The sequence below is a fragment of the Catharus ustulatus genome, chromosome 3 (genome assembly GCF_009819885.2).
Source record: "Catharus ustulatus isolate bCatUst1 chromosome 3, bCatUst1.pri.v2, whole genome shotgun sequence".
Taxonomy (NCBI): Eukaryota; Metazoa; Chordata; class Aves; order Passeriformes; family Turdidae; genus Catharus; species Catharus ustulatus.
The window spans coordinates 5,768,127-5,782,046 of NC_046223.1; the positions used below are offsets into that span (position 1 = coordinate 5,768,127).

At 43.9% G+C, this 13,920-nt stretch overlaps 1 protein-coding gene across 5 annotated transcripts in view; it reads right to left on the reverse strand.

Moving 5' to 3' along the window:
- MACROD2 (mono-ADP ribosylhydrolase 2) overlaps nt 1-13,920 on the reverse strand; it is an 881,430-nt gene that overhangs the window by 31,468 nt on the left and 836,042 nt on the right. For all 5 annotated transcript variants that reach the window (XM_033054610.2, XM_033054611.2, XM_033054609.2 and 2 more), the window contains 2 exons: nt 13,262-13,336; nt 12,675-12,767 (listed from right to left, as the gene is read on the reverse strand). In XM_033054610.2, the coding sequence (XP_032910501.1) occupies nt 12,675-12,767; nt 13,262-13,336 (168 nt within the window). The remainder of the gene's footprint in view (nt 1-12,674; nt 12,768-13,261; nt 13,337-13,920) is intronic.

Sequence of the window (13,920 nt, forward strand, 5' to 3'; positions counted from 1 at the left end):
AACACCATGAATCTGTGAGGTGAGATCACAAGAAGAGCCAAGGGCTTAACTGAGGTGTGATGGCAGTAGCCATGCAAAACTTGGGGCAATGAAGATCTGAACCCAAGTGAGGGAGAGGGACCATGCCACTGCTTACCCTGGCCTCACACTCTGTTGATCAGAGCATGCTGGAAATAAATCAGAATTAATGCTGGAAGGGTTCCACCTCTGATCCTTGTGTCATAGAGATTCTTGCATGACAAGCCATGCGGGAAGCCCCTTTCATTGCTGGGACAGCACTGATGAGAATGTGTCACCTGTGGAGACCTTTCAATGCTCAGAAAAGAGCAAACAAAAAGCAATGAAGCTGCTGTACACTCATAACAGCAAGTCCTCCTCAGTTTTCTGACCTCTCCAGACCAGCTGGGTTGATGGATGTACCATACTAAAGTACCAGCACCCCAGAGAGGGGGTGATGCTCAGACCCAGCTGTGCTGACTACCTCCCCGCTCAGTCTGTGAGCTTCCTACTAATCTTGCTTCTAGCTAGGAAGAGTCAGGCAAGCTAATTTCCTTGACTCAAACTGCTGGAGTTAGGCATTGATTTTTCAGCATATCGACATCTTTTTTTTGAAGCACCTGAGATATCTCCATTTGTTCTCATTTGACACCTTTGTGCTGTATTTCAGGTTGACAGACCATGAAAACACATCCAGTTGTCTTTACCTGATGAAACACCTCGTAACTGTGATAGCATTTGGCCACAAATTGGGAATCTCAATGTTTTCTACGCCCTGATACAGTGAATTTGCCATCCTGACCCCCTGACTATACACCATTGTTAGCGGCAATCAGGGGGCAGTAGAGAAGAGACTACTGACTTTTCCTACTCAAAATTCAGAACACAGTTTAACCAGTTTTTCTGTCCATGTAAGAATGGTATAACCTGTAATTGACTGCTTATTTCCTTGACAGAGAAAATGCTGAATGTGTAGACATGCTGTCTTTCAAGGGCTGTCGAGTAATGTATTGAGAGGTTTTAGGATTATGTAAATGGAATAAAGGTGGTTTTGGCCTCTGCAGTAGAAATGATTACTGGCACAATGACTGCAGAACAAACAAACAGTAAAGGCACATCTACATCCACAAAGAGGAATAATGAGTCAAAGGGCTTATATACCCCAAAGTTTCAGTGTAAAGACCCTGCAACAGTGGAACAGTAATGAAGGTCATCTTTTGCTTTAAATTTGCTAGCTGTAGAAAGCAATAGATTTTAGAACTCAGGATAGAAGTCACAAGTCTGAACCTGGGAGGAAAATAATTGGCAACTGTTACAGTGAAGTACAGTGTTAATCAAGTAAGTACATTATAAGCATTGAAGCATGTGTACAGGTAAGTAAAAAAAAACACCATTCCATACTCTTCATGTTTCTCTTGCATCTCTCTAACAAAACTACAGTAATTTCACGAATACAAGCCGCACCAATTTGACCAAAATTTTGGTGGAAACCCGGAAGTGCGGCTAATATTCCGGGGCGGCTAATCTATTAACAAAATTCTAAAAGCTGCCAACACGGAAGTGAGAGCCCGCGGCAGCCCCAAGCCAAGCTGGAGCCCGGCCGGCCCCGGCAGAGGTGGGAAAGCCTGGCAGAGGCGGGGCCAGCAGTGTCGGGGGCGGGCGGCAGAGCCTGAGCCAGCAGGGCGGGGGAGCCCGGGAGAACTGGGGCTAGCAGTGCAGGGGAGCATGGCAGAAGCAGGAAGGCCGGCGGGTGGGGCTGCCTGGCAGCGGGGGAAGCCCAGCATAATCGGGGCCAGCAGCGTGGGGGAGCCCGGCAGTGCGGGGGCCTGCAGTGCCGGCCAGGGCGAGGAAACGCGGCGGCGGTGCAGACGGGAGGGGGCGGCCGGCGAGCGTGGTGGCGGCGGCGGCGGCCCTGCCGGCGGGGCGAGCGAAAGCGGCGCTCGCGAAAGCGCTGCCCGGCGAGCGAAAGCGCCACCGCGAGCCGCGAAAGCGCCGCCGCGAGCCGCGAGCCGCGAACCGCGAGCCGCGAGCCGCGAGCCGCGAGCCGCGAACCGCGAGCCGCGAGCCGCGAGCCGCGAGCCGCGAACCGCGAGCCGCGAGCCGCGAGCCGCGAGCCGCGAGCTGCGAGCCGCGAACCGCGAGCCGCGAAAGCGCCGCCGCGAGCCGCGAAAGCGCCGCGGGGCGGGCGCGGCGCGGGGCGGGCGCGGCGCTCGCGAGGTGCGGCGCGGGGCGAGCGAAAGCGGCAGCGGGGCGGACGGCGAGCCCGGCGGCGGCAGCCCTGCCAGCCGGGCGAGCGAACGCGGCAGCGGGGCGGTGCTGACGGGAGAGGGGGGCCAGCGAGCCCGGCGGCGGCGGCAGCACCACCCGGCCAGCCCCGCCGAGCCGTGGCGCTGAGCTGGGCCACCCGGCCCCGTCGGCAACCATGAGCGGGCCGAGCCTGCCTGGCCCCGCCCCGAGCCAGTAAAGCCCGCTATGCCGCGATCCTCTTACTAATTGGCCAATTTGTGAAAGCTGCGCACGGATTCTCGCGACGAACGAAAGTGCGGCTAATATTCGGGGTGCGGCTTATCTATTGACAAAGACAGCAACATTGTCGAGGCACCGGGGGTGCGGCTTATAATCCGTGCGGCTTGTATTCGTGAAACTACTGTAAGTGTTTTTGCAGTTGCCCATAGACTGTCTGCAGCTCCAACTCACAGTTCATCATTCAGAGCACTGGTTTAATGGCAGCTATGAGCACATGCACAGCACACACTCCAGGAAAGGCCCCTCAGAGATCCTGCAAGACCCCAAAAAAGAGATGCTGAGCTTTTTGTGAAATAACAGAAAGTTCCAAAGAGCTGCATTTCTGCACCAATATGTTGAGATGACGCTACTTCCTGATTCAGGTGCAGTCCTAAAAAGGTAGGAAGAAGAGCTTTCTCCCTGGTAGATCATTCCAGGTAGAGGCAAGGTCAGTTTGAGCTGTTTGGATTGATACTATGGGCCAGGTATGCTGGTGACAACCTTGCACGCTCGTCTGGAGGCAAAATGTGCTAAAAGCCAACCAAGCAGAGGAAACCTGTTCCAGATGGCAAGACCTCAAAAGCATGCCCACCTGTCAATCACATTAGGGAAAGGTGAGGAGACAGAAAACCTGCTGCCGAGAAGTTAGAAATAAATTTCAGAAAAAAGGAAGAGAAAACCCAGAGGAAAGCATTATGCTTCAAAGATCTGAGTGAGATTGGGTGGGATTTTTCCTGCTCTGGGTCAGCTGCAGTGAGAAAGGTTTAATCTCAGCTAGGGTCCTGCCCTAGCAAAGTAACCTCTACTTTACAAGGCTGTACATACACTTCCCCTCATGTGTAGCAGGCTCTGGCCTCCCTCTCCACCACAAGAAGCAAGGACACCTATGAAGCCAAGGTGTACTCACTAGCAGAACCAGAAGCGTGAATACACAGAAGAGACAACAGAACAGAGCAGAATCAAAAAGTGTCTCTTGATCCACGTGACAGTATAGAGTGAGTAAATGCCACCCTTCTCATAAGAGAACAAGTTTTACTCCTCACTTCAGCACTAGGCAAAACTACAGAAACAAACAGTGAAGTGAAAACTCCTCAAAGAACAAGCCACAAAATTTTTCAATCCTAGGGCATATGATGTTTTCTTGTAATTCCCTCCTGTTCTATACTTGGAAAAAGAAGACAGTTCTCCAGATCATACCTTCTCCACTCCCACTGGCTGTGGTTTCTATACAATTATGACTGGACTCCACTCTATTTTATGAAACTCCTTGATGAAATGCAGTTTGTCTCCCTGCTGCCCTAAGTGTGTGGCCATTTGAGTTTTTGAAACAGCTATAACATAGTGCCACAACCTGGGCAAAGCAGTACATCCATCCAAAACCTAAGCAAATGGGAGCACAGCATTTCCAGTTCCAGAGCCAGCTCAGTTGGATCTTTGTGTATTCCATAATAAACAAACTTTATTAAAAGAGGTAAGAATCTAAAATTCATCAGTGCTTAACAAAATGAAGACTCCTTTTATAGAAGACAGCACAAAGACATAACATTTGTCTGGGGAGGGATCAAATTGTTTCCTGGTGAAACTGCACTCTTTTGGTCTGCTGGACCTGTTCTAATTTAAGACTGAATTTCTTACTGTGGCACACAGGAGCTAAGCTCACTGTTCAAACAGATACCTCTGTAGCTGTACAGTGTATGTTAAAGTGGTGCCATATCTCTGGAAGTGCTAAAACTCATTTCCAGAAATACTATTGGCTTTGGCTATGATGCCATCTGTAACAGTGCAGTCCTTGGCCAGTAAGTCCTACTTCTTCAATATGCCACAGGAAACTGTTTCTAAGATGTCAGACTCTCTCCCATATTCCTTTCCTCATTCCTTGGGTGCAATTTGAGACAGTTTGAAAGAGATACATGTTTTGTTTGCATAAGGCACTGCTGTCTCTCTGGAGAGGTGACCTAAAACAAAAGCCTGGTAGATTTGGACCCCACAATTCGGAATATAGATTCTATTATCTCCCCAGTTTTCAAATGTGAAAAGGGCATCACCAGTATCTTAAAGCTTTTCAAGACTTGTAGCTCACAAGTAAAAACCATATAATATCATATAATACTATTATAAATATATGAGGACTAAGATAGACATCATCACTGGATTTCATGATTTTATATTTTTTGGCATTCCCAACATGGAAAATCAAAATGTAAATGGCACTTCAATATATTTCATTAAAAATGTCCAATTTCTCCTCCAGCATCTTCAAGGATTTAATTTCTTCTCTTTCTTTTTATTTTCTGTGTATGCAAAAGCATTCTAAAGCTTCTTTTACTTGATTTAATGCTGAGTCAGTGCTGTAACCTAAGTTAATTAAACTAAACAAAGGCTGCATTGTCAACACTTTCAGCAAGAACAGAGAGATTATATTTTTTAATGCAATAAAAAATGCCAATTCATAATACTATTTCTATTCTGCTTACTGTAAATGAAATTAAGAAAACAATCAAATAGAGATAATGAATCTTAAACACTATCATTGTTACAGTATTCCTTATTGTTGTTTTCCTGTTTTCTTTCCTTTTGGCTTTTTGTCTTTTACCCTTACCATCAAGTCCAGTAACACAAAGTGCCTGTGACAGCAAGCAAAACATTTAAGCTGAAAAAATACTTATGTTTTCTACTTTCCTATTAGAAAAGCACACAGAAAAAAAAATTATTTTTCCTTACAAGGGATGAAAAATAATTAAATCTTCAAATTAATCTTGCATCACCTATTTTTTATGTACATTCAGGCTAGCACCAGATATATGGAGAGTAATGAAAAGAAACAGATTCCTTCTGTGGCAGGAAAATAAATATTATAGTAATTTCACAATTATAAGCCACACCTGATTATAAGCCACGCTTCCAGGTGTCGGCAACTTTTTGTTCTTCGTCCATATATAAACTGCACTTGATTATAAGCTGCATGTCTGGGTGTTAGCAACTGTCTTGGGTTACAATACAGAGTGTGATAGAAGGTATCTATTCTAGCACCATCTGTTGAGGGTGGGGGCAGTGATCCTTATCTCAACAGCAGATATTCTGCTAATAGACCATCCATTGAAACCAGGCGGGGCATTGTTCTTTATCTTTTCACAACCCATCCTTCCTCCAGAGAGTCATTTTCTGCTAATGGCCCACTGAGTCCCACTGTGGGACTGATAAAATTACTGCATCCCATTGGAAGTTGCTCCGGCCAGGGGGATGAGCCTAACATTTCTTACCAAGATAAAAACAGAGGTTTTGGGACACTTAGGGAGCCCCTTTCTCCACTGGACTCCAGAGGGAAACCAGATTTTTCCACATCACCACTGGACCTCCAGAGGGAAAGTACACCTTCTACAAGACCACTGCTTCAACCGAATCACATCTGCCACTGCAGGAGGATGCAGTCACCATTTAATGGGACTGCTACCAACATCCCGGCTGACGGGGTGTCAGGTTGTACTCTGACTTTGTCAGGGTTTGGAGTTTGTTTCTTTGTAGTACTGTATTTCTATTTTAATTTCTCTAGTAAAGAACTGTTATTCCTAATTCCCATATCTTTGCCTGAAAGCCCCTTGATTTCAAAATTATAATAATTTGAGGGAGAGGGTTTACATTCTCCATTTCAAAGAGAAGCTCCTGCCTTTCTTAGCAGACACCCGTCCTCCAAACTAAAACAGCAACTTTTTGTTCTTTGTCCATATATAAGCCGCACCTGATTATAAGCCGCACTTCTGGGTTTGGACCAAAATTTTAGTCAAAATGGTGCGGCTTATAATCGTGAAATTTTTCCCCTTAATAGACTGAAATCAATATCTAGAGGAGGCTACTGACAGTGTAATAACCACCCACACTGCCAATGCACAGCATCCTCAGGGAAGTGCTCTCAGGAAAGCCCTACAGGAGGTCTGCATCCCAATTGCTGCCCCATCCTGAACCATCTGTGCAGCCTCTTTGCTGCTCTTAGATCAGCACCTCCTACTTCACAACTGCCAAAGCCCAAACACCAACATAAACCCAAGGACAGTGGGCAGAGCCCCCACTCCTCTTCTGCAGCCTGCAATGTGTAAGTGGAGCAGAGAAGATGCAGGTGAGCCTCACCTGACTACTTCCACGAGGCATAGAAATTACTTGGATCTCCTTTTCTGCCACAGCTACAATGCCTTCAAGAGGGCAGAGTGCTTGATACAGACCAAACACCACAAATTCAGCACATTGGGCTGGCAAACATAATCTGCTCACAAAATCTCCTCAACTGACTGATACTGCAGCTGAAAAGCTCACTGAAGTTTTGTCAAGTTCTCAAGAAAATAAAGGCATACGAAGTGAGGCACCTCTTAGGATTTCCATTCCCAATCTCTCTGCACACCTCCCGCAGTCCAGTCTACTGCTTCCCAACAGCCCATATCTCTGCATAGCTTAGAGCTTTAAATACCCATTTGCAACTTTCTGGTTACACAGCCTTTCCAGCATTTCTGCAAAAGGTCCAATGATGCACATTTTTTTTTCTTTGCCAAACATCAGTGTCTATTAGAATAGGATTTTAAAGATGTATTTCATATTTAGTGTCTGAATATGCTGTAACGGCCCAAAAAAATGGCATCTGATCTCTTCAGTATGGGTTCTTATCAAACATCAAATGCATTATACATGGTTCAGGATATTTCTTCCTCTCCTCTTAGAGCAACTGAATAAAAGAAGTTGAAGCCTTTGTACTAGATCTTCAGAAGCCACAGCAACCCAAAATGTTATTTTCTTTCCAAAAAATTGAAATTACCTATCTAAAGATTCTAGGGAAGACTTTTATATATTTTTTTTTCTTAAATGTCTCATGTCTCTCCACTTGAAGAATTAAAGGAGTTTGGGTAAGCAGTAAAATTGCCATGAATCAGTAATAAAAATGCCAGATTTGTCCAAAAAGACCTTTCTCAAGAATTCTTTCATTTCTCTATAGCCACAATGTCATTTTGAAATTTTTGACTGTTTGATAAAAGTCATTATTTTGACATTATTTATGACTGTACCAATGCATACAAAATCCTATAAATGCCTGAGAGCTCTTTTCCCCACTTTTGCAGTATTTAGTTCTTTCCAAGACTATGCCTTAAAATTATCATTCCTGCTGAAGCAAAATGGACAAGTGAAGAATGGACAAATTGTTGCCTACAGAGTTACAGGTTACAGCTATTCATGTTACAAAGACTGTTGAGCAAAACTGGGTTTAGCTAGAACAGAACTTGCCAGATTTCTACTTTGAAATTAGGCAGACTTCAAATATAGAGTAAACAAGCACTGATCAGAAGATTGACAAAGGAAATGACATGGAAATGGAAATGATGGAAACTTCCCCAGCCTGCCCCTGAGCCAGCCCAAACCTCATGGTTAAAGTGAGGATTCTACCCTATCAGTCTCATATGTTTCTCATGTGGAGAAACATTGCAGGTCAAGCTCAAACTATGTTCCAAATGGCACAAGATGACAAAATATTTCAGCCCAAACAGAGAAAACAGAGAAATAACAGCAATAACTGTCCATTTCCTTGTGCTCTGACAGAAATCCTACTCCTTCAAAGAGTTAAATGACTTCTAAGGGTGATTAGTGAGGGAAACCATCATATTGAATGTCTTGATGAAGGGAGATAGAAAGAGAGAGGAAATAAGAGGACAGAAGGGAGAATGGGCTCAGAGGAGAAATTGGCTGCATATTCACACAAATATGGGATTTACTTCCATGTGCTGCAAACTGTGTTGTGGAATAAATGTGCTGATTAAACTGACAAATAAGTGCTGAGTGCATGGTCATTACAACACAACTGGACTATTTCCAAGTGTACATATAAAGGGACTGCCAGAAGGTCTGTTAAAACTGTGTGCACTTACCTAGTCAGCAAATAGATCAGTGATCACCACTTGCTCTGGTTTTTAATAAAGGGATTTGAGAATATTCCCCAATCTTATAAGAAACACAGATTTTCATTATTCTTTTGTGAACCAGAATGAGTGCATTATAGTAGTTGGAAAAAAATGAAAAAGGCATCTTAGTTTGCCTTTTTTCTTCAGCTGCTCCCTCATAATATGTAACTTCAAGTTACAGTAGGGAAAAAGGGAATAAATTGGCACATGTGATATTTTATTACTGACTTTGGAAAAAGCAACGGCAGGTTTTTATGAAACACACAGTGCCTCACATTGTTATATTCTTCAGGGTAATCTGGCTTGGTTCTTACTGCTGGCAATGGGATATAGTAGTGTGACTGCCAAGATTTTGATTCTTCGTTCCTCTGGGCTCCCAGCATCTCAGAACCTTGAAAGCACCAGGATCTGGGACTCCTTGGGAATTCACACTACAGCATGACCCTGGAGCTGTGAAGTGAAATGAGCTACACAGAAAGGACCCCAAAACACAGAGATGAGCTGGCAGAAAAATTTGTGCAATTAAATCAGAAGATGACCTACGGTTTGTCAGAAGTTCATGTAAACTGAGACACGTGTGTAAAACAGCAAGAAACAGACATTTTTTCCACGAAAAACCACATCATTGAAGAAATTCCTAGCACGCTTCAAAGCCTCAGTCAGTAACTGAGCAGAAATACAGCTTTAGGTTGGAAAAGGAAAAAGGGACTTTGTTGGTCCTTCCGCTGGACCTTACACAGCTCCAGTTCTGAAGACTGAAGGGATTGCAGACGACTCCCAAGAATCTAATGTTCCCAGAGAGACAGAGAGAAGAAAGAGGCAGCTATGTGCTACCCTTTGCTCTGGGATGAGTTTGAAAACACACAAAAAAATACCTCACCTGACTTTGCAGTGAAGAAAATTGTCAATATTGCTAAAACAGGTTTGCAATTAAGTTGGTGTCAATGTGGCTGAGAGAAGGACTTCATAATTAGGAAAGCACAGTTAGTATTGACCTGAATTTACAATAAACATTATGTCTGCATTTTAATTTGGAACTGTAAAATTCATCCTTGGGCTCTACAAATAACCAGATAGTTTGGAATTTAGTAGTTGCTACATTTGGCTATGCATATAGATCCAGAATGGGTCAAACTGACTTAAGATCCATGAATTTCTGTTTAACAGGACTAGCAGTCCCACATTAGCCTCTTTCCCATGTTCTCAGACAAAAATACAGTATTTCATCCTATATCAAATGTACTGTGAGTGCTTCTGGAAAACCATTCAGCTGAATTACCTTAGGAGGTACCACTTGGGTTACATAAAATAATGTCACATATTAAATCTCTTTTTAATGCCAGGTAATCTCTTTCCATTAAGAGGAGTCTCTCATTGGGAAATACATCTTATTTTATCAGTCTGAATTTTATCTGGTTTTATTTTTTTACCTCTTTTTGTCCAGACCCACTTCACTTTATGACAAACTTTCAAAACCTATGTGGCAGAATTTGTGCCCACCAGAACAAGAAGCATCTAGCAAGATGAGCTATGAGGGTGCTTTTACCCATAAGAATGAAACAAGGGAAGGGAAAGGCTTTATTTCCTTCTCCACTCCTGCTCTGCAAGGGCACCCATTTATTTTCCCCACGCCAAAGGCAGTACATTTGGAAGAAGCTGAACAGAATATTTATGCTGTTATCCTGCACACAGACTCAACACATCTCCTCTTATCATGGAACTTACCAAAAGATCACTTACAGTAAATTCATGAATACAAGCCGCACTGAGTATAAGCCGCATCTCTGGGTGTTCACAAATATTTCGGTTTTTGTCCATAAATAAGCCGCACCCGAATATAAGCCGCTCTGTCGTTCGCAGCGAGGACCCGCGTGCAATTAGTAACAGAACCGCGGGAAGGCGGGGTTTACTGGCTGAGCTAAGGCTGTGCAGGCTCGGCCCGCTAGGGGCTGCTGACGGGGCCAGGTGGCCCAGCCCGGCGCTGCCGCTCGGGGCCACCCGCCGCTGCCACTGGGCTCGGTCACCCCGGGTTGGCGCTGCCCTGCGGTGGCAGGCATGGATGGAGCTTCCCCCGCTCCTACGGCAGCGGCGGCAGGCGGGGACGGAGCTTTCCCGCGCCTGTGGCACGGACAAAGCACCCTGCCTCCTCCCCGAGCCGCGGCAATGGCTGCACGGGGCTCCCGTCGGCTCCCCGAGACGCGGCAATGGTGGCGCGCACTTCCCCCCCCCCCCCCAGTACGTGGCAATGGCGGCGCGCCCCCCCCCCAGTCCTCCCTGGGCCGCGGCAATGACGGCGCGGCCCCCACCTCTCCTCCCCGGGCCGCGGCAATGGCGGCGCAGGGCCCCCGTCGGCTCCCTGAGCCGCGGCAATGGCGGTGCGCCCCCCCCACCCGTCCTCCCCTGGGCTGCGGCAGAGGAGGGAAGAAGAGAGCTCTCCCGCCTCTCTCCCCGCCCCCCGTGCTGCCTGCAGGGAGCCAGGGCAACAGAGTAACACTGTAACAATCGCGGAATGCCGGCTTTTACTGGCAGGTGCTTGGCTCGGCGCCCTGGCTGGCACATCTGGGGTTGTAAATGTCAGAAAATTATTCACATATTAGCCGCCCCCGAGTATTAGCCGCACTTCCGGGTTTCCACCAAAATTTTTGTCAAATTGCTGCGGTTTGTATTCGTGAAATTACTGTAAATTGATGACACTCCTTCTATGGACTTTAACAAGCTTTGAAACAGATTAATCCTGCACAGTATCATGACCTGAGACTGCAGGTAGGAACAAGTTCCAAAGTATTTAGTAAGAACTTTTTAGTTACTTAGTATTTAAGAAACTTTTAAACTTAGTAGTTGAGAAACTTTTAAATCAAGGGCTGAAAAATGAAAGGTGCCAAGAGCAATGCTCTTCTGACATTACCTGCTTTTCCTTAATATTGCATATTTTAACAGTAAGTAGAACAGATGTTGAAATACAGTCTCTCTTCTAAGAACTAAATATCAGTCCCCAGCTGTTGAGGACACTAACTAGTAAAGAGGAGAAAATGAAGGTACATTTATTCCAATTTAGTTGTGATGATGCATAAAATAATACATTAATAATTTCTCTTTGGAGGAGAGTAACATATCAATATTGGTATTTGCAGTCAGAGTGAGCCTGTATTGCATAACATGGGTTTGGAACTGAGGCAGGGTGGTACCAGTCACCTGAATTTGAATCTAAGTATTATATCAATTCTACCTTCATCATCATTAACACAGCACAAAACCAATACTATTATCATAAATGATAACAAGGAGATGTGATTAGTCTCAACTTGGATAGGCAATTAAAATTTAAAAAACAAAAGGAACAGAAATATTGTTTCGCTGTATATGAACAGAGAGGTTCTATTAACCTGACTTTGCAGTGAAGAAAATTGTCAATATTGCTAAAACAGGTTTGCAATTAAGTTGGTGTCAATGTGGCTGAGAGAAGGACTTCATAATTAGGAAAACACAGTTAGTATTGACCTGAATTTACAATAAATATTATGTCTGCATTTTAATTTGGAACTGTAAAATTCATCCTTGGGCTCTACAAATGACCATATGGTTAACTTGCAGTTACTTTAAAAGTACAGATTTATTTACATAATAATTATTTTTATATAAATGTGTACTTTTACAAATGGTGAGATGATTGCAGAGTTCCCAGGAGCATCCAACAATTTAACTTTTACATTTCCTTGCAAAAGTATTCCCAAGGTTTCAAATACTCTACTCCCATAAAAAAAAATTACTATTTCAGAAGACTCTGCATTCTTACTCCAAATATTGCTTTCTTCATTAGAATTACTAGTTTTAGTTACTCTTTAGTTTAATCTCTATCAATGACCTCACAAATAACTATCATACTCATTTATTTTAAATACTCCGAATGCTTCTAGCAAATGTGATCAAAAGGATACTTATATTCACATAAATTGGGTTGTTTAATCAGCATTAGGTGCTTAAATGCAAAAAAACCAAAAATGAAAAGAATATTTAAATGTCACTTTTGAACCAGAGTGCATACTTTTTTGCACTTAATTTCCTATGCATATCCAAGTCCAATATATCAAAACTACACTCAAAGATAAGACAAAAAAGATTTTTTTCTTAGGGGGGAAAAAGAGTGCTTTCATGTGCTCTTTCCATGTTTCCTCACAATAGAAAAGGGTAACATGAGTCCTGCAGCATTTTTTGTCTCCACCTGTTTTATAATAGGCTCACCTCCTTCTTCTTCTTTTCCTTTTTCATTTTCCTCTGCACCAAGAATCAAAGGTATCTCAACTTCTGCTGTGTCTTCTTGGTTCAACAGTGGATCTGAATAAATTTGATAAAATGATGAAGAGTAAGACTTTTCAAAATGGACATGAAAAGATTAACACCCACTAGAGACCCTGCCATTAAAAACACTCCAGAGGAAAAGGATCTTTTCCTCCATGAGTACAAATAAAAAAGCTGTCCAAGGAAATCCAAGGGGCTCTAGTCCAAAGCAAAGCCTTGAAGATACTCAGCTTTCTGGGATTAAGCACAAAATCCCATGTGCCTACTCCAAACATGGGTCTTCACTGGGGCTCACTGCAATCCCAGAGACACACACAGTCCATGCTCCATCCCTTGACATTTTGAAGGCCAGGTTTGATGCAGCTTTGAGCAACCTGGCCTAGTAGAAGGTGTACCTGCCCATGGCAGGGGTGTTGGAACTAGATGATCTTTAAGGTTCCTTCGAACCCAGACATTCTATGATTCCGTGATTCTGTGATAGTGTTTATGCTTGTTAATCTTGTTTTTTGATTTCAAGACACAAGGAGTACCTTCTATTTCCATGCAGGAGCCTTGGGAATCTGCCCCAGTTTTTATCTCCTCATTAGCAGAAACATCCTGTTGTCCTGTTAATACAACAAACAAAAAATGGTATCAGGATGACGCTGTGAGCAGGCAAAGCTAAATTAATTACAACAGAACACAGAGCACGGTAATTCTAAGCCAAGCACAGTTTTTTTTTCTATTAAGTGAACAATGTCGAACACATTCTATGTAAGAAAATATCACTAAACAATACTAAGCATTAAGTTAGTTAAATAGCTGATCAAAACCTGCAGCATTTACAGTTTTTCTTCTTTTGCAGCTCAGCCTTGACTCTGTTTCTCATAGGAGCTTTTGTAAAGCACGCACACTTGACAGTCAGCAGAAGGAACAGAAACACCCCACAGGCTTTCATAACCACAACAGCAACATAGGAGGACATAACAATGCTATACATCCAGGATCAGTATGGCTAAACCTATTTAGAGATGTGACTTTCCCAGTAGCACCAGGGATTACTGCCCCACCACTGGCTGACATATAACCTCTACTACCCAACAGCATTTACTTAAGGTGGCAGAAGTCAGGCTGAAACCCACTGGGTGCTCACACTGGAAGCACTGAAGTTTCACACTGATTCATTGTCTCTGTCTTTAAAAACTTTGAT